The sequence below is a fragment of the Grammomys surdaster genome, unplaced genomic scaffold, assembly GCF_004785775.1.
Source record: "Grammomys surdaster isolate TR1022 unplaced genomic scaffold, NIH_TR_1.0 67, whole genome shotgun sequence".
Lineage (NCBI taxonomy): Eukaryota > Metazoa > Chordata > Mammalia > Rodentia > Muridae > Grammomys > Grammomys surdaster.
In genome coordinates, this window is record NW_021604569.1 from 12,575,669 (window position 1) to 12,597,302 (window position 21,634).

General features: G+C 41.4%; 1 protein-coding gene across 1 annotated transcript in view; it reads left to right on the top strand.

The window, feature by feature from the left end:
• Window positions 1-21,634, top strand: part of Plek (pleckstrin) — a 39,364-nt gene that overhangs the window by 11,942 nt on the left and 5,788 nt on the right. The window contains exons 2-9 of the mRNA XM_028777139.1: window positions 4,050-4,205; window positions 4,529-4,710; window positions 6,422-6,513; window positions 9,327-9,511; window positions 11,985-12,089; window positions 14,077-14,160; window positions 15,563-15,632; window positions 16,907-17,039. Coding sequence (XP_028632972.1) covers window positions 4,050-4,205; window positions 4,529-4,710; window positions 6,422-6,513; window positions 9,327-9,511; window positions 11,985-12,089; window positions 14,077-14,160; window positions 15,563-15,632; window positions 16,907-17,039 — 1,007 coding nt within the window. The remainder of the gene's footprint in view (window positions 1-4,049; window positions 4,206-4,528; window positions 4,711-6,421; window positions 6,514-9,326; window positions 9,512-11,984; window positions 12,090-14,076; window positions 14,161-15,562; window positions 15,633-16,906; window positions 17,040-21,634) is intronic.

Consider the following 21,634-nt stretch of genomic DNA (forward strand, 5'->3'; position numbering starts at 1 on the left):
AGAGAGAGAGAGAGAGAGAGAGAGAGAGAGAGAGAGAGGACAACATACACATATAACTTTAAATATAGGTACCACGTGATACTTTTGGGGTCTAGCATATTTCACTTAACACAATAGTTTTTAGTTGTACCCACACTTACAGATGCCATAATTTCCTTTTTCTTTGTAGCTTCATGAAATTGTATATGTGTCTTTATTAATTCAGCTGGTAATGGACATCTAGGCTGTTTCTTTGGCTTGGCTTTTGTATTCTAACGAATTTTATTATTCTAATGAACTTTATTATTCTATATAAATGACTCAATGATGGTATATTTTAAATATCATGAACTTTCAATTTGTTTTCAGTTTTTATAATTATTTCACAAAAATTCACTTTAAATATGATCACATGTCTCATCTTTAATTCCTTTTTTGTGTCATGTAATGCATTAAGATACATTATACCAGGTCCTATAAGGATGACTGTCTGTCCAGTGAGAACTTTAAATACTGCTCATAATCTAAAACCTAAAATGATTAAAATATTATATGAGATTTCTTTTTAGCTGTGTGTATATGGCTCACAAATGGATTTCATGTTTAGACTTAGTTCCTATCCTCAAAATGTATCATATGTATTTTAAAATCTAAAAAAATAGAAAATCTGGAGCAAGACATCGTTTTTGAAGAGTACTATCTGTTTATCATTTCTCTCTCTCTAATTTCTATCTATCTACCTACCTACTCACTTATCCATTCATCTTTCGTCTATATCAAACTGCAAAATCTTGTTAAAGTGTATTTAAAAACTGACCAAGATTCCAGAATTAAGTAGCTACTTGTGAACCAAAATGAAGAAGGCATCCTAGGGGAAGGGAAGAGCGTTAACAAGGAATGGAGAGACCAGGATTCTACTTGCAATTTTACATTACCTGGGCAAGGGTGCTAGGACAAGTCACTTCTGCTTCAGGCTTACTCTTTGGGTCAACAGGAACTTGAGGACAGAAAGGTATAGGGCGTCAACAAGAGTAGGCTGTCTGAGTGACAAACTGGTGGCTTGTAGCAACTGCAAGCAGACAGAGACGCTTCCTCATCCCTTCATCATAACTCACCACATCACTTTTGAGCTTGGGAGAAAGTTAAATTTTTATAAGTGGCAATATAACTCTGTTGGTACAGAGCACTGCCTTCTCTTTGTCATAATGTCCTTATATTAGCTTTCACATGAACTGCTAGACATTCTTCTATGGGCCCCAGGCATGTGTTCCAACTATTTCACCTCATTGTTCAATGAGGAGGTCCTCACCTGTTCTAAGCATTAGGTACTCTACTAAATGCATGGCAGCATCTCACTGTGTTCTGAATTACTCTTCCCCGATAAATAATGATGCTGGATGTTTTTTGTAGGAACTTTGGGTGTCTTGTTGAATGGCATAACCATTTAATGCTGTGGTCCACTTAAAAAAAATGGACTGTTTTACTTATTAGTTTGCAGGCTATATGATTTGTAAATTAAAATAACTGATGTTTTAAGCCAGAAGAGAATTTAATTACAATTATTTCATGTATTGTCATAGTGTTCATTTTTGGAAAAGGCTAATCATTGCTAGTCTGGTCAGTTTTTCTTCCAGGGTGGAAAAAGATAGCACATTTTAGCAGAAAAAATTATTTTAGGCCTAGAATAAAGGCAGTGCCCATCCCCTCAGTGTCGATCCTCTCTGCATATGTAGTTTTCCTTTTGACAAACAGACCTTGATAAGCGGGCCTTGTGTTTCATGATGTGCATTTCCCAGGATATCCTGGGTAATGGTTGATAATTCTATTTTTGGTAGTCACAAAAGTGTGTCACTGTCAGTCAAAGAATAGAAGCCAAGAACCCTTACTTTCTAAACCCTCTGAGAATAGAGATCAGAAAGGACTTCCTTGGTCTAGCATAATGATTAATTTAAAAACATAGTTTTATTAAATTTTTGACAATTTTATATATTTTCATTATATTCACTTCCTACTCCTCCACTCCTCCCTCAGGCCCTCCCACATATATCTCCACGTCTTTACCCTGTCCTTTTTTTTTTTTTTGGTAGCCCATTAACTCAAATTTATTCTACCCTTCCACCAGAGTGTGGTTCACCCACCAGGAGCCACATTTTAAAGGAAGACGACTGTTTCCTCCTGAGTGGTAATGGATATCTTTAGCTCTCCAGTGATAAATAGAGGCTTGTCAACTCCTTCTACTCTATGCTAGCACACTGACTGGCTTGATCCCTTGAAGGTCTTCTGCAGGCAACCATAGCTGCTATGAGTTCATGAGTTCCATGCCCCTGGAATGTCCAGAGGACAGTTTTCCTCTGGTCCTCCCTGGCCTCAGGCTCTTACAATCTTTCCAGTTCCATTTCTACAGGGGTGCTTGAGCCTGGGGTAGGGGGTGTGTGACATCAATGTTCCATTTGTGGCTAGAAAAATGTGTGACTTTTCTCTGCACACTTGTTCTCTGCACTTTAACTAGTTGTGTGTTTCTTGTTAACCACTGTCCACTGCACCAAAGTTCACTGGTCTACAGGAAGAGAGACACAAATTAAGAGACAGTTTGATACTTTGTTCATTTAGGAGACTAACAGTAGTGGGTTCAACCCTGGAGCCTGTGAGGTCCCCAACTATAGGTTTTTGGTCTGATTACAGTACCAGACATGGCTTTGCTCCTAAGAGTGAATCTTAAAGTCCAATCAGGCAGTAGTTGGTTAGTCCTCTCCTATCATGTGTTTAAATTCTGGTCATCAGTCTTGGAAGCAAGAGCCTTTCAGTTGAGCAATCTCAAAAACTCTACTTTATAGAATATACAGACTAAATACAGACACTACTTTCTGCCTATGTCATGGAAAAAAAAAAAAGAAAAAAGGCAACCATAAGTATTTTGTTGAAAGTATTTTTCTTTTTCTTTTTGAGAGAACCAATCCACACAATGCAAATGTTGTAACAGTACATGTGCACACATGTACACACACACACACACACACACACACACACACACACACACAGAGAGAGAGAGAGAGAGAGAGAGAGAGGTTGGGGGGGAAGCTTGAGGATAGTTCCTCCTTGTAGGAGTTAGGTAAGAAGAATGTGGTTTTAGTAAAGGGTGGTGGAAGGCAAAGGCTCTGGGTAATGAGAAGGGCCAGTCATATTTCTAAGTAACTTGACATTTTTGAAATAGTTTTCTCTGTCATCATTTTAATGAACATGAGCTATGTGCTCAATGACATGAAGGAGTGAAAGGACCTATAATGTCAATCTCTGGTAAGGAAATACAACCCCATGATGGCAACTCAACTGTAGGTGCTGTTTAGGCTTTGTCAACTTGACACAAACCTAGACATATCTAGGAAAAGGGAATCTCAGTCGAGTAACAGCCCACATCAGATTGGCCTGTGGGCAACCGGTAAAGATGGGCTCAGTCTGGAAAAGTAGAAGGATGTAAGAAAAGTAGCTAGACAAGATAGGGAAAGCAAGCCAATAACCAGCATTCCTTCATGGTCTGTGCTTCATTTCCTGCCTCCAGGCTCCTGCCTTAAGCTCCTGCCCTGACTTTTCTCCATGATAGATTGTAAACTATACACAGAGACAAACCCTTTCACCACCAAGCTGCTTTCAGTCAGTGTTTTTATGACAGCAGTAGAAAGCTTATGTGGACTGACTATAGACAAGGAAGCACAGAGCCAAGTTATAGGACGCAAAGAACAGTCAGTGGGAAAAGAGGATGATAACCTTCAGATCAAGGCCACAAAGGGCAGTTTGGAAAGACAGAGATGGGGAGGAGGGAGCTAAGACAGGCAGAGTTTGGAAGGGGCAGTTGGAGAGAGACCAGCTGGAAGCAAATGGCAACAGGTAAGAGATGAAATGGTGTCCCAAGAAGTTGGCACCTTGGGAAGATTCATGTTGTGACCACAGAAATTGTCACAAAACGCTTTCAAAGTCAACTCCAGGAAGGCATGACTCTGTTCTGTTGAGTGGAAAGTACAGGTCGCAAATTGTCCTGTCTATGCCAGCTTCTCATCTCTTTGTTGTTGTTACAGGGAAGCGTGTTTAACACCTGGAAACCCATGTGGGTTGTACTGTTAGAAGACGGAATTGAATTTTATAAGAAGAAAAGTGACAACAGCCCCAAGGGGATGATCCCACTGAAAGGAAGTACTCTCACTAGCCCCTGTCAAGACTTTGGCAAACGGATGGTGAGTTGATACCATGAGCCATCAAGACCCTTGTGTCATCTGTTGACCTTGGATGCTCTTTTCAAATTCTGCCTCTCCTAGCTCTCTGCTCCCCTCTCCACTCTTAAGGCTCAGTTTATGGGCCTAGCTGTGTCACCTGCTGACCTTGGAGTCTGTCTGATGTTAGCTTTCTGAATAAACATCCCCTCTTGTCAACATCTCTTTGTTATCCTGACATTGGGCTCTTTTTTTTGCTAGAACAGGTTTGTATCAACCGCTGTTTCATGAAGAGCCTTAGACCTTGAAGGGGGCCATTTCTAATGGAATATCTTTTGATTTTTCAGTTCGTGTTAAAAATCACTACAACCAAACAACAGGACCACTTCTTCCAGGCAGCCTTCTTGGAGGAGAGAGATGCTTGGGTTCGGGACATCAAGAAAGCCATTAAATGCATTGAAGGAGGCCAAAAGTTTGCAAGAAAATCCACAAGGCGGTCCATTCGTCTACCAGAGACAATTGACTTGGGGTAATTTTTTGAGTTTGGCTTTCTCTACTCTTTGACAGTAGTAATAGAGAGATGGGAGGGAACCACAGGTAATCCTAGGCCCCAGTAGGGACTGGGAAATGGGTTCTTTGCAGTGTTCTTTACATCTGCTCTTATCACAAGTGCTTCTTTCTCCAGGATGGCCATTCCTCTTGGTATATTTTCCTTTTGTGTTAAGCATGGCCTGAAACTAGAGACTCATTAGAAAGAATTTCACGTTGGCTGCTTAAATGTCTGATAAGAATTCAGTTCACGTAGGGTAGAGTTGAAAGTGGTCTCTGAGAGGTGACAAAACACATACTTACTGTACAACTAATGTAAGAGTTGGCATGCCACAGGAATAGAATCATGTTGAGCTTCATGAGACTTAGCACTTCTCTCACATGGGTAAGGTCCCAAGAGAAGAAATCTGGTCTGGTCATAGCTACTGGTTTCAGACATCATGTGATTGGCTGGTACTGTCAGAGTTAAGTGGGGAAAGATGCTCAAACTACAAGGGAACACAGAGACTTAGAATTATTCCAACGAGGCTACTTTTAGTTTATTATTCTGAGAACAAAAAGTAAGAGGCCACTCTTACCTTACCACTTTCAGAGAAAAAAAAAGATAAGCTTTTTAAAAAATCATTTTCTTTAAGGCAACTGTAGGGTAACCAATGGCCTGCTGAAAAGCTTGTGAGAAATTGGGAGACTTATCTTTCCATTGCTTTAACAAATATCTAAAAGAACCAACTTAGGAAAGGGAGATATAGTGGGTCCAAGTATGTCACTTGACTTTTGCCTTTAGTTCCATAGTGGTGGTTGGGGGCCAGTATCATGGCATACATAATTCATATAGCTTATCTGTCTACTTTGTAGTTGAGGTATAAAAGAAAGTATTTGGATTCCTATATCTTCATTTGGAGAATGTCCACAAATAACTTAAAGAGTGTGTGTACATGTGTGTGCACCTGCAGGTGGGTCCATGTGCATATATATACATATATATGCATTTGGAGGCTGGAGGCTGATTTCAGACACCTTTCTCAAGTGCTCTCCTCTTGACTATTGAGCCAAGGTCTCTCACTAAACCTGGAGCCCACTGACTCACTTAGTTAGATTAGCTGGCCAGCCTCACACAATGATCCTCCTGTCTCTATCCCCATAGTGCTGACATTACAAGGTACCGTGTCCCACTTCCTCTATGAGAGCTGGGGATCCAAACTCAGGTCTTCAGGCTTCCCTGGAAAGCACTTTACTAAAAGAGCCACCCCTTCCCTGACCACATTTCTTGAAACTTCAATCACCTCTGAACAGCACCAAGCTGGGTACAAGCCTTTCAGGTATAGGTGTTTGCAGGACTTGCTAGATCCAAACTATTGCAGGGCCTTTAAAGATCTTTGTTCCTGCTGACATGGCCCTGGGAACTCCTAACCTTTAGCAAATAATAGGACAACTCTTCATCTCAGGCACCAGGATGAAATCAAACAAGCAGATTAATGAATTTCAGGGATATTATGCACATCTGTTAAATGTTTTGGTTTTGCAGGCCATGTGATTATGCAAGTTGGAACACTGCCCTTTAACTACTGCTCTTCTGACAGAGTAGGCTCAGGGCTACACTCCTGAGTGGGGAAACTTAGCTTGGGAAGGCCTATCTAATGTGGTTCATGGTTCTGAAAGGCTCCTCCTTCATCTCTGTTTGATCTGCACAGGGCTTTGTATCTGTCTATGAAAGACCCTGAAAAAGGAATAAAGGAACTGAATCTGGAGAAGGACAAGAAGGTTTTTAATCACTGCTTCACAGGTAAAATGTTGTGCCCTCCCCACGTGGGCAGCTAGGAGGGGATGTGGCATTCTCCTTTGGTCGTCTATGTGTAGTGGGTGGGGTGCACAAGACCGAGGGGTGCACAAGACCGAGGAGTGCAGACCTGTGAACAAGAGAAAAGGACTCTGCCTGTGTTGAAAGAGTAATAATGGAAGAAAAAGCCTTTGTTTTTGTTCAAGACTCCAGAATCACAGCTATATTGACCAAGCATCTCTTTTCTCTAATATTTAGCATAATGTTGAAAAAGTATTGGAAAAGGGCACAGCTTGATGTACTGCAACCCATGCTGTGATAAACAAGAATTCAGGTCCATGTATAAAAATCTAAATAGTAATGTTAGGGTGTCAGACACTGTAAGGTATTTGGTGTTTATGACGTGTGGCTTACCTGTGAAAACACATTCACTAAAAACACACTGCCTGGTTTTGAACCCTGGATCTGCAGCATACTACCCACAACCCCCCAGACAATAGTCATTCTGTGCTTTCCATCTGTACAGTAGGGAAAAGCAGAGTGTACCTACTTTCCAGGCTTGTTGTTTTATAGTGGAACAGTACCTGACCCATACAAAGCGTTTCGAGTGCTAAGCTTTCAAATAGTTACTATGATTAAAGAGGTTATGTATCTAAGTAACAGCACCACGATTTTGGAAAAGATGAAGAACTAAGAGAATTGCTGAGGTGAACAGGGGGCGGTACCTCAGGTGAACAGGAGGTAGCGCTTCAATTTGACTTCAAAGCAAAGGGAGTTTGTGGGGAAGATCAGTTATGGTGGAAATGTGCAAAATATAATCTGGAAAAATAAACTGACCATCTGGAAAATCTGATGGCTCATTATAGAAAGCAAAATGGAATGTATAGTTTGGGAGTATGTCAGACACTCCACATAGTAAACATGCTTGCAAGAGATGACACAGATACAGCTTGCTGAAACTGTAATAGTTTAAGCATCTGATAAGATATTTGGTCCACAGAAAATCCATGAAAATGGCTTAGGTCAGAGTCAGGAAGGTGAAGAGGAAAGGATGAGATTTGCACCTTGGGGCAATATCTCACAGAATGGGCTTCAGGAAATGAAGGCGGTAGCCCTTTAGCATCAAGTCAGGACTAAGCTACGGCATCAGGCTACTAAGGGACACAACAAAAGCAAGGCAGGATCCTAAGGCTGTAGGACTGGGGTTACTATGAAAGAACACCAGGCCAAAGGAATAAGAAGGGGTTCCTATGTAGACTTGGCTGGCAGATCTAGCCTAGACTTATTTTCTGTTGAATATACCCCTGAGTCTCAGAGTATTCACCAAGATTCAAGTCCTTCCTATGGATGATCATCATAGGTTCTAGAACACTCCATGAGTGGAGTCTTCATGTGAGTCAGATGAGAGGCCGAGTTTAGGAAGCACTTAGCGCTTACATGCAATGGAGTGCCTTGACTATCTCATGACAGGGAACCCAGGCTGAGGTTGTCTTTCAGACTCCAGCACAACCAGTCAAACAAGCACCACTCAAATGTGAGACATACAAAATGAAGGTCCATGACAGACTTGACTGAGGCCCAAGGTTACTTCAACTCCCGAAATCTTAAGCTTTTTATATTTCAAAGGGAGCCAGTAATTACTACCTCATTTGTGAGGCTGTGAGGATTGAGGGGAGAAATTCTTGTCTTCACAGAGAAAGAGATGGGGGTAAAAATTTCCAGGTGTGAAACTCATGAAGTGCTCACTCTCTGAAAGGGGTCATGGGTCTCTCAGGTGTCCCACACCTAATGCTCCAGTTCCAGTAACTCAGGACTAGTAGTAGGCTGCTATGTTGGGTGTCACTGTGTGAAGTTGTAAAGAACACACTTTATGAATGTAAAGCTTCATTTTTAGCTTGAGAATAAGATGCAAAAAAAAGATAAATCTTCTTCATGTCATTGCTTGTGCAATTTTCTCTTGAGAAAAAAAGCTAAGTAAAATGACAACTCAGTGTTCCTGAGCCTTTAAAGGGCATGATGATAAACACAAATAATGTAATCCAATTTCAATTTAGGACACACATGCCATTGTGCTATTCCATAATTAATAACCGGAAGTGTCTCTTTGTTGACAGATGTTTTTAAATGCAGCATCGGACTTTCCTCACTGACCCACATATTTTTCCTGCCCTTGGCACCTCGTGCTTTCTCACCAGCTCCGTCTCTGGTCTCAAGGACTGCAACATGCTTCTGAACTCGTCCACATGGCCACTCCTTGCCTTTGCTGGACTCTCAGCTCCTCTCTCAGATACTTGCAAACCCCTCTCATATCTTAGGTCTCAGCCCCGTTACTTTCTCTATAAATCAATTTCTGATTTGATGCAATTACTCGTCATACCACAATATACCACTTATAGAAAAATTTTTTAACTTTGACGTTTACAATTTCACTAGTCAATCTGCCCACTACTGTCTTGTATCTAGTAATTTAGTATCTTGTACAAGCTCAGTTAATGTGTGAGGTAGTAAAAATAATTTATATATTTCTTTTTGAAGTATTGTATAAGTATATATATATATATATATATATATATATGCATATATACATAAATACTTGTGTGTGTGTGTGTGTGCATGTGTGTCAAGTTGTGCTTTAACGTTTGCATGATTTCTTTGCTTTCCAAATATCTGTCTCACTAATTTTCTTTTTCCTTGTTGGAGTCACAGAGAAGATGAGACCAGATGGACTCTTGTGTCCACTGGAGCCAGTGTGTGGTTGGTAGTCCGTGGCTCATGGCTTGGAAAAGAGATGTAGCTTTCCCTCTGATGTTCTCATCCAGGTAATGGTGTCATTGACTGGCTGGTTTCTAACAAGCAAGTTCGGAATCGCCAGGAAGGACTCATGATCTCTGCCTCCCTGCTCAGTGAAGGGTACCTACAGCCTGCTGGTGATCTGTCTAAGAATGCAGCAGACGGAATAGCTGAAAACCCTTTTCTGGACAACCCTGATGCTTTCTACTACTTTGTAAGCATGAAAAGCTACCCGTACTTGTGGTCCTGACATAGAATCAGAGTAGATTTTCTAAGGGTAACTAGTTTATAGCCACACATGCAAACAGAATGTCTAGTTGGAAAGAGAACTGATGGGTGGGAAGGCTGGATGGAGAAGGGAAGTTAATAACAAGCTGGTGAGATGGCTCAGAGGGTACAGACGCTTGCTGCCAAGCCTGATAACCTGAGTTCAGTCCCCAGAACTTGTATGTAGAAGGGGAGAACCAACTCCTTCCTGCATGTTGTCCTTCAATTGTTGGCTCTTCACACTAATGTAAGCTTTCTCCTGCTATGAACTCCCTTCCTGAATGTTGTAAACTTTGTATACTTTTGTAAACTTTGTAATCCTCAAGGCAGGAAAGTGCCTAGACGCTCCAGTGACCAGACTCCACTCCCACACTTCCCTATCAGCCATAAGAATTATTTTCTATGAGTTGAAATGGCCATTCCCAGCCCAGAGGCAGAAGATTGGCCAATTCCCACTCAACTAGAAAAAAAAGTCCTATCAACCCCTGAGTTTACCCCAAGGATCAGGCCACATAACCCCTCCTACGCAAGCCACCCTCTCACCTTGGCAAGGAACCCTTTATAAACCCTGTGTTTTCCCCAGTTTTCTGCTGCTTTCTCCGTAGCAGAGGTAGCCACCCTCCTGGGATTTTACCTCCCAATAAATCTCTCGTGTGAGGTTTGTTGTGCCCTGTGAATGTGGCATTTCTTGGCTCTCACCTTCCAGGATACGTTTTGGAGCAGAGCTGTAACAGTTTTGCTGGAGCAGAGCTTTTGCTAGGGAAACCTCGGCTTTCCAGAGAGGAGATGTAACACTTTCAGTGAGGAAATAGTCCTCAGACAGAGCAAAGTGGTTACACTTGCATTGGGGAAACTCCCCTGGCCAGAGGAGAACATCTGTAGGGATAGGCTTTCCTTAGGAGCAGCAATACTTCGCTGATCTCCATCCCCGTTCAGTGGCACATGTTTTCATATGTATCCAACCCCCCTCAAACACACACAAACATTTTAAAAACATGTACTAGAAGTTATGAAGTCACTCGGCCAATAAAGCATCTCTTACACCAGTACTGTCTAGACTTCACAGCTTCTCCTTCAAATGCTGGCCTCTCCAAGTGAACAGTTTAAAGGAAATGATTGTTTATCTGAATAGTTTTCTGTCACTCACCTTTGAAATCTTATTATTTTTGTTCTAAGTCAGTGGTGCTCAAACTTCCTAATGCTGTGACACTTGCTTCGGGGATTCCTGACCACAAAACTATTTTTGTTGGTACTTTATAACTCTAATCTTGCTATTGTTATTAATCTAACATAAATAGCTGTGTTTTTTAGTGGTCTTAGGTGACCCCTGTAAAAGTGTTGTTCAACTCCCAAAGGGGTCAGGACTTACAGGTTGAGAACCAATGTTCTAAGCAATCATTTAATTAATTTTAATTTTAATTAAAATTAAATTGTGTGCCACTGCTTGGCACATGTTGTCCTAGACAAAGGAAATACAGCAGTGCAAAGACAACAGCGTCTGTCCTCTTTAGAGGGCTGTCCATGAAACCACAGTATGATGGGCTGTTTGTGTTTGAAGATACAATAAAGGATTCATTGTGCTTTTGTATACACTTCCACCCATGACATTGTATGTTTCTTATGCTGTTTACTGAGATTGCTAAACCCACATTATGTAGCCTGAGCCTAACTAGGGTTCACATGACAATTTCAGCAACTGTGGACTTCTAGGGGGATTTTGGACAGTTTTGTTTCTATTTTGGATCAGAATGTAGAAGTTACAAAAGCTCCGTTGAGAACCATTCAGTTTGTAAAAATGAAGCCAACATCCAAGTCAGGGTTCATTTCACTTTTGGGGAAGTTCCACTACCAGTACTTTTTCATGCTTCAGCCCTTGTGTCGAGCTTTTTATAGCAATTTAAATGAAGGGTGCTAAATTAACTCCCCGAAGAAGCAGCTCCCTCCTCCTCTGTGTGGTTTGTCACTCTTTTAGAGCTCAGAAAATCCACCCAATTATACTGACCTCAGAGGCTGAGATGGTACACATGCCCTTGCTTCTCTCAAGGCGACAGATGGGTGGAGCTGGGTGACAAATCATGGTGGAGAGTGTTGTGTTGGAGTGCTGTCTAGTTTTAAAGATGTGGCCATGACATCCCATGAGAAAAAAGATGTTGATGAGCCAGACTTAGGACATTACCTGGAGAATCACAGAAAATGAAAGGCTACTGGTCAGATCACACTTGGCTAGAGGCACATAAGGAGCAGCAACCAGGTGCAAGAGGATGGCAGAGGCTTAGACAGCAAATTCAGAGTAACCCTAAAGCTTCAGATCAGGGTATATGCAACAGCAGAGAGGCACAGTGGTTGGCAGGAGGGTGTGTGACATCAGTACAACAATGTGCCTAAGACCAGTAAGAACCTGCTGTGTGGTTTCCCAACAGCCAGACAGTGGATTCTTCTGTGAGGAGAACTCCAGTGATGATGACGTTATTCTGAGAGAAGAATTCAGAGGGGTTATCATCAAGCAGGGATGTTTACTGAAGCAGGTGAGTGACTGCCACGATTTCACCCTGGCCTTCCTCTCTTTTCAAGCCTTCTAATAGTTTTTTTCTAAATCACTAATATGAGCAGAGAATGGTGATGCATGTTCATAATCCCAGGACTCATAAAGCTAAAGAGATGTCTGTGAACTCAAGGCCAGCCTAGACTAAACAGTGAGACTTTAGCTCAAAAGAACAAAACACGAGTAACAAATGAAAAAAGTCAAGTTGTTACATAGTATTTAGTTTGTTTGACTAATAATAACCCAAAAATGAAACCCACAGAGTGAAAGACAAAATGTTTAGCAGATGATAAAGGTAATGTTGGGTTAGGACTGGGACAGGCAGGGCAGAAAATGCCCCAAGAGATAGTGAAACTCTTCTTTTGCAAATTTCATAATGATGAAAAGTGTTTTAAGAAAATATTGCCCCCCCCTTTTTAATAGGGAGAAAGAAGTTGGCCAAGAGATGCCATTAAAAAGATAAAGATATTTCATGGTAAAGTATTTCAAAGTGACCCGAAAATAGGAACAGGCCACATTCTCTGGTAACCTTTAAGAGCAAAAAGGTGCTATTCCAGACTGGAAGCCTGGTCAGACCTAAAGCTATGGCATGAGGCCAGCTCTATAGGAACAGTGTGTTAAGGTCAGGTCCTGTTGGAGGGCATGGGCACAGGCACAGCACACGTGTGTGGTGTGTGTGCAGGTGTGGGGGTATTCTGTGCAATTTCAGGAACAATGTAGCTTCTTTTCAAGGAGTTCAGAAAGAGGAAGTATTCATTTCTTAGGGACATAGTTTAGATGGTTCTGTTTTAACTGACAAGCTTGGGTTACCTAACTTTTTCTTTGTTGCATGTGTTTTTGCTATAACCTCTGAATTTAATCACATTAATTCAAAGTTAAGGATATGATGATAGGAGATTTTCCCTAAAAGTTCACTTTATTGCGTACGAACCCAGAATCTGCTCAAGTTGCATTTGTCTGGTCTCTAGTTCCCATATGCATTTCAGAACATTTTGGGCAGAAGGCAGCCACAAAATGGAAATTACCAAGGGGCTGCTAAGGGAGGAGCGTCCTATTTTATTGCTTGGAAGAGGATGTTTGTGCAACCCCAGGGAGGTGAGAATCCAGGTTGCCAAGTGCATTCATTGTAAAGAAAGAGGTGTGTTTGTAGCCCAAGCCAAGCAGAGTCCTGAGTTACTGAGTTTTCCTTCTGTGTGCATGCCTGCCTCAATCCTTTACCTCATGAGTAACCCTGGTTCATATCAGAACTATTTGAGAGCAAATTTAAAAATGTTCTTTATGTTCTTCAAAAGATCAGCTCTCCTTCCATTGCTGCTTGGAGTTCACCAGGGCTAACCTGTCAAGAAGGTTTACACCTTCATGAAAAAGGATACCCGTGTTGCACACTCCACAGGTGGGAAGAAGCTGTGTCTAATTGGAGAACTGTGTTCTTCCTGCTTCTCAGTTTTATTTCAAGAGAAATAATCATACTAGATACATGGAACCAGTACAGGGATGAATGAACAGCTGTGGCTTATATTTGGTCTAATCCTTTATGTATAATTTTTTTATTATAACATATCTCTCATTTCATTCTTTTGAACTTTATATTTGTATCTAGTATTTTATTTGTGTTCTGTCATAGTCTCTTTTCTTATGGATTGTTAACTCTTCAAAGAATAGCGCCATGTCTTGAACTGAGTTCTATGCCTAGCGCTGCTCAACATGTCATGCACAGTAGTGTGCCATTTCACATAATTCTACAGCCAGAAGACCACAGAGCAATATTTTAACTTATCCACATGCTTCAATAACATCTGGCTTATAACTGGTCTTGGTGCTGGCTCCCCGAGAAAGACATTGTTCAGGACCCAGTAATTCACCATGACCACCTTTTACCTTGCATCTCAGTACACTTCTTTCATACGCACTGTGTACAGAGTGATGCTACCAACTCACCCTTCCATTCCCTATATTGTTTCTTGGTACAGGGGCACCGGAGGAAAAACTGGAAAGTGAGAAAGTTCATTCTGAGAGAAGACCCGGCCTACCTGCACTACTATGACCCTGCTGGGGTGAGGTTTTGTGTAGATATGTCGATCCAAATAGAAGCTTTGCAGTGTGCATGAGCTGGGGCCACCCCTGCTGTTAGATCACTTCTGTTTCCATTCTCAGGTTTCTCCTTAGTCTGTTACTTTTTTCTACCATTTCCCACGGCAATGTCTGAGTTCTTGTGCCTCCATGGAGGAGTTGAAGACAATATCAACATATATGTATTTGGTCATTTTGTTCCATTTTAATAGCACATACACACACACACACACACACACACATACACACACACACACACAAATTTCTCTTAGCATTCAAATAATAGGCTTCATTGTGACAGTTCCGCTCACATCTGCCTTCTTTGATGTCGTTTCTGTGCCACAATGCTGTCTCATGTACCCTCTTCTCCACGCCCATTCGATTCTTCCTCCCCTGAATAGTCCTCCTGCTCTCAGGTACCATTCAGTCTTTCCACCCTTACTCTTCTTTTTATACATTTCCTCCTCATTTGTAGTCCCCAGTCTACTTTGTAAGGGCTTCTCAGGAAAAAACATGAGGAGCAGTCACCTTTCTGAGTTTGGTTTATATTGTTTTACCAAAACGGTCTATAGTTCCAACCATTTTCCAATAAGTGTCAATAGTTTTTTATTTTTACAGCTGTATATGTCACACATTTTCATTACTCATCCATCCAATCCAACTTCCAGGTTGAACTGGAATGGATTTTCTTCCATCTCTCTCTGCTCTTACCAGACTGACCCTGTGCTAGACCAGGCAGCGTATGCCCTCCTTCTATTCTTCTGAGGAGCCTCCACATTTGATTTACGTAGTGGCCAGCACAGTTTACATTCCCACCAGCAGTGTGTAAAGGTTCAGTTTTTCTCTATATGCTTGCCAATATTTACTATTTTATCTTTATGACAGCGGTTCTGACTGGGGTGAAATAGAACCTCAATGTGATTTTGATTTGAACTTCAAATATGTATTGACAGCTTGTGGTTCTTCTTTTGAGAACTGTCTATCCATTTCATTAGCCCAATTTTTAACTTGATGATTTGTTTTCCTTGGTATTTTATTTAGGAGTTTTCAATATATTCCAGATACTAATGAATATCATGTTTGGTGTAGAATTGTTCAAGGTTTCCTCCTGTTCTGCAGGCATCTCTTCACTCTGCTGATTTTACTCCACCGATATGGAGAAGGGGGTTCAGTTTCCTCCACATCACTTGTCAGTTTTTTCCTGTGCTGCTGGAGTCCTTTCCAAGAAGCCCATTCCTAAACATCATTTCGAAAGGGAGGGAAGACATTCTGAAAAGGATTTTCTTCCATCTCTCTGTTCTTTCACCAGACAGAGTGACCCTGTGCTAGACCAGGCAGGCCCAGCACTGCATACTTTGGAAACACAGTAGCCCTTCTCTCTTCTAGGGTGAAGATCCCCTAGGAGCAGTCCACTTGAGAGGCTGTGTGGTGACTTCGGTAGAGAGCAGTCCTGATGGTAAGAATGAACTTCTTTATACCTTGTATATTTATGACATGCATACATTAACTGTCTGAGAACTCTGGAAGTATTTAAGTGCCATCTCTTCCCAAGAGCTGACCCACCTTTCAGAACTTGGGAAACGAGATGTTTTTGTGCATGCCTTGAGTGTGTCACTGAATAATGATAGAAAAACCTATTACCTCCAAACTGGCTTCTACAGAGAGCTTGATCACAACTCCTGATTCTGTGGTGTTCCTTAAAGGAGATGATGTAGTTATCCATATAAAGGAATGCTCTGCAATAAGTGGAACACCAATGCAGCGATGCGAACTGCCCAGTGGGAATCTCACAGGCTCAACTGGTGGGTCTGTGCTACGTAGACTGCCACAAAACCCATGCCACCCTGCTGGATCTCAGTTCCTGCTCTGAAAATAAGGGGCTACACTAGATGCCTTTGACTGACACATGAATTGACCGTGTGGCTGTTGAGTGTTTTGTCAGGCCCAGAGTCACATGGAGTCACTGAGATGTGACATTCACAGCCTGCTTTAATTTTTCTTCCCTGTCACTTGCTAGACTTTTTCTTTCTGTGTTGTTTTATTTTTTAAAAATCATGTTTTTGAGCACAAAATTATACAGAAAACTATGTAACAATGACCAAATTTCAACAGGAGTAGGCATACAGCAATTTGTTTTGTTTGATGCATGCTTGTCTGTCTTCATCTCTTGATAATTTATCTGGAATCAAATGAAGATATACCATTTAAAGGGGAACAAACCATGCAATCACTCTGGCTTGACATTTTGGGTTTATTTGCCTTTTTGTCTTTTATTAAGAGCTCAGAATTAGGTCTTAGTTTAGACTATACTTACAAGACTGATGTTAGATATGGTTTGGGTTTATTATATATTTATGCTTGCAAATATAAATATATGTACCTTTTAATGTAATGTATATTGAGGTTGGCTCTAGGTTTATATTATGAGCAAAATAAAGGAACTCCTTAAACACTATCAGAAGTTACTTAGTAGATGCTATTGGTGTGCAAAGGCAAGAAATTTGACACACTTACTAATGATGAAAGAAACTGTTTCTCCTTGAGTATTATGCATGTTTCTTAATAATCATACTACGTAGCTAACTTTATAAATATTGCATGTATCTTTAGACAATGAATATGCATGTATACTTTAGGACACTGTGAGACAGGCAATTCATGATCTGGAGAAGGAAAAGGGAGAGGTGAATTGCTGGTACCCACAGGTTATTTTACTTTCTCTCTCACCAGGTAAGAAGGGTGACGGAGAGAACCTCTTTGAGATCATCACTGCAGATGAAATTCACTATTACTTGCAGGCGGCCACTTCCAAGGAGCGTACTGAGTGGATCAAAGCCATCCAGGTGGCCTCACGGACTGGGAAGTAAGGACAATGTTCAAGCCCTCATCCCCTCCCGAGGGAAGTCCATGTGTAGATAAACTCAGTGCGTCACTGTCTGTGGTAATTCAATCAAGAAGAACGGAGGACTAGGAAGCATCTGCCTGCATGTAACTAGCCAGGTGCCACATAATATTGCCTGTGCCTCTCCTCTCACTCAGGTCCCTCCACCCTATCTGTGTCCATAAGCTATCTAATGAGCTATGTTGGTAGGCTACATAGCCTTTCCAGGCCTTAAGGATTCTTGTGGAAAAAGAAGTCATGGACTAGGGTGTCTCTGAGGTCCTCTCTAGATTAAAAAGAAAGCCAAACAGCAAATCAACACATAATGCTCTGTGATTATAATTCCCATGTAAGCGAAGCTGTGTCCAGCTATTCTGCTGGTGTCTTTTTTTTGGGTCAGCTAGTGGGCTCTTGCCTCCCATCCCATGTGCGAGCTTTCTTTTAGACATCGCCTGTCTTTGAAACTGTTGCCAAAGTATTCTGAGAATACTAAGACTTCTCCTTTGTTCTCTGATCTTGTAGCTGTTGTTCACAGCTTCATGGTCATGTAGTTCACCCAGGCATTTCTCCAGAGGAGATTTCAGCCTTCAGCTTTTGCTGTTGTAGTTCCTGAGAAATGGACCCAAGGAAACCACGGGAAGCTGAGGGTCTTGCTAGATGACAAAGCTGCTTAGATCAAGATCTGTCGTGGGATGGGGCCATCCCTTTGGTCTTTTCTGGAATATAATGTATCACTTCTTACAAATTAGGGTAATCCCTAAGTCCTTGAGTTTCTCTTAAGTTTTACAGAAAATTAGTTCATTCAGGGTCCTTGCATGTGTGAAGGCCATGGGCAGTGGCCTGGCTAGCATGTCTTCCTGATCTGCAGAGAGAGGACAGGACTGGATTGCAAGGCAAGCTGAATAGATGATAGACCTATGCAGGGTCAGCACCGAGGGCCTGGAATCTATACAGAGTGTTTGATGAAGGCTATCAAAGCCATGAAGCTCCTTTAGGTCTTCTGATCTCAGTGCATGCAATTCTCTGATCTTAAGAGTAAGCAGCTCCCAGTTGATCTCTCAGGGCTTCCTGGTCTATTAGTCGGAGCTGGTTTAAAACAGGAACTTGTCTGTAAATTTTCTGTCTAATTACTCTTGTCCCGAAGTATAAAACTAGGTATTCATACAAAGGAGTATATTTTTAAGATATTATTATTTTTGTGTGTATGGTTGTTTGGCCTGCATGTATGTATGTACCATGTGCTACACCTCATTCCTAAAAGCCAGAAGAGGGTACTGGATCCTCTCCAGCTGGAATTATGGGTGATTGAGCCAGTATGTGTGTGTGTGTGGTGGGAACTGAACCCAGATCCTCTGGAGGAACAGCCAGTGTTCTTAGCCCTGAGTCATATTGCCAGCACTACGAGTATTTTTCTAACTCCATATTTAGTTCTGTGGTGCTGGTAAAGAAAGGAACGAACATTTCCCTGATTACATAGCTCCTCTATTCATGTGTTAATTTCCCTGTGCCAGTCATTCGACTCTGGCTCAGGTTATTTTATTGATGACCAAGAGGCAAAGGACTATCCTTTCTTTGATTCTTCAGCACATTGTCTTTATCTAATGCACACAATGTTTTATTTATTGTTAGTCTTCAAATAATTATTAATATGGAGTCAGCCTAATGTTTTGAAATAGGTAGGATTTAGCTTAGTGCTGTTTGGGTATGCTGACTTTGAAATTGCTTTCCCTTTATATGATTCACTTTTATGTTCTGAATAGTTTTATTTTATTTCTCAAATCATTTGCATACATTTAAAACAAAACAAACATCATGGACTGAAGAGATGGCTCAGCAGTTAAGAGCACTTGCTGTTTTTGCAGAGGACTGGGATTCTGTTCCCAGGTCCACATGGTGGCACACAACTGTCTGTAATTCCAGTTCCAGAGGATCTAACACCTTTTTCTGGCCTCCAAAGGTACTGGAGACATGTGGAATACGTGAAGGCATTCATACAGGCAAGCACTCACACACATAAAGCAAAATTAATTAAATCTTTTAAAACCAGTTTACTTTAGGGTATAATAAAATACACTCACACTGAAGACATGGTTAAGGATAAGGTAGAGGATACTTCTTGTTTTTAACACATATCACCTCAACTCTAATCCTTAGACAGATGAAAAGACTCATTAAGTACACACTAAGGACACACCTAAGCTTCCTTCTTTAGAGCCTCTAAGGATGCTGTAATTTCATCTCTGTTACAGCCTAGTGACTGTTTTCCCCTGGGACTTCAGGCACATAGTAATGCAGGTGGGCACAGTGGCTTGTAGCATTGTGAAGGCTTCCTAATGTAAGCAGTTGCCTTCTCCTCGGAAGAAGCTGTCTCTCGATAAAACAGGTACATAGGGACTATTTAGATGCGCTATTTATATCTGAACAACTTTTCTGCCTACAAATAAAACTCAGATCCTGTTGGGCACCTCAATAAGATAACGGACATGATTTGAACACTGTCATGGTAGCCACCACCCTCAAGATGTATATGAAGTGTGTGGAAGTTGATGATTCTTCTTGAAGGATGTCTGTTGCTGTCAAGAATCACTGGTCATTTTTTCCCTCAGTATTCCAACTTAAAGTGGGAAGAAAACAGGTTGCTTAATTACCAACCACAGAGGTTTTAAGAGATAATATATAAGCCATGTATAGTGGCATACATATGTAAGCCCGGAGCTTGTAAGATCATGGTGGGAGGATGGTGAGTTTAGGGCGAGTCTAGCAACACAGTGAGACCATGGAAATAAAGAAAGAAAGAAGGAAGGAGCAGAAGACAAGGTGATAAAAGGAGGCAAAGATCTTCTTGCCTCATGCAACTCATAGGAGTCAGACAAATAAAACATCAGTCTGAAAACCAAAACACTCCCTAGAAGTCAAGATAGTGAAATCTCACAGCATGAAATGCAGCCTTTGGTTTATAATACACACACACACACACACACACACACACACACACACACACACTGCACCATAGCGAGTGACTTTCAAAGCAGAATGAGGAAGTTACTTAAATGAAGACATAGATAACCATTGGTGCTTGTCAGGAGATAGTGAAGAAAGCTAAACAGAGGCTTAGAGCCCATTGCCTATGGACTCTTTGGAGAGTGATGTAAATACCTCTGGCCCCCATCTTTAGGGCAAAAAGAAGACAGGAAGGGTAATTGCACAGCAGTTCAGATTGTATTCCATGTTCTTTAAATTCAGGGTTTAAAACCATGAAGGATGTGTTAGAAGTAGAGAAGATAGTAACAAAAAAAGAAAATAGTGGGAGAAGTTCAAAAAGCTAAAAAGTTGCTTAAAAATAGAGTGAAATTATACCCTAGCTGTGTTTGATCTAGTTTCAGGGCAAAATGAAAATAAAATTTAGAGGCCATTGGAGGAGACAAAGCAGGTGGGAGTTGCTCTTCTGAGGAGAAATACACAGAGATGTTTGTGGAAAAACTTAGATGTGGTGGGGAAGGCACTGCTGGAGCCTGAGATTGGGGCTCAGAAGCAAACTCATGACTTACATAGTTACAGCCTCCCTTAGTATCAGCTTCTGTGTCAGTCAGCATTCCATCACTGTAACAAATGTCTCAGATAAACCAACTGAGAGAGAGAAAGGTTTATTTTGTCTCACAGTTTCCATTAATGGTTGGCTGGCCTCTAGTTTGGGGCTTCTGGTGACTATCTTATACCAGCAGAGAGCAGCTTCTGGTTGTGGCTGTGGTTAGGGATGGAAAATATTTTTGAAACATTCACACCCTCTCCAAGTACATGTTCCCAGTGACTAGAAGAGCTACTACTAGACCTCTTACAGGTTCTCCTGTCTCCTAACAGAGCTACATGGGAGCCTAAGCCTTAGCCACATGAGTCTTTTATTTTGGCAGCCTCTTGGTTATTAAAATGAAATTGGTGTTGCTGTTAGGACCAAATAGAGCAATATGTATGAACTACTTGGCATGTTTGGAACACCCAAACCCTAGCTTCCCTTCCTTTGTCTCTTCTTCCATTGAAGGCATTCATGGTAATCTAAGGTAGTGGGCAATGGTTTTCAATTTTTAAAACCTTAGTCACAATTGCCTAGAATTCTTTTGTTGAACATTGGTGTATAAAACTTGTTCAAGACCTCTTGCCCTATCGTTACAGGATATTCAAAGCCCAGCGTACTAGATTTTGAATCTATGTTCTTAAGCTCGCTGTCCTAGCTTTTGATATCTATCTTGTTTCCATAGGAACCCTGTTAACTGTGCCCTGGCTCCTGTCCTATCAGCTACAGCAGCATTTCCTGTTAGCACACAGCCAGCCCTGACTCTGGGTTCTGAGCTTTCTGTGGCCTAAGGGAAACCTCTATGGTCAAATATAGCTAAGCAAAGGGCTCCACCCCATGGGCACTGGTTTTGAGATTTTGTGATATGTTCTTGCAGACATTTTTTTTTCTGGACTGACTAGGATATATGTGTACACACATACACTGAGTACTCATTGTTTTAAACTTCCCTCTGTGGATGAGCAGCAAGAAGCATTCACACATACACAGGAAAACCCTGCTGCATGAA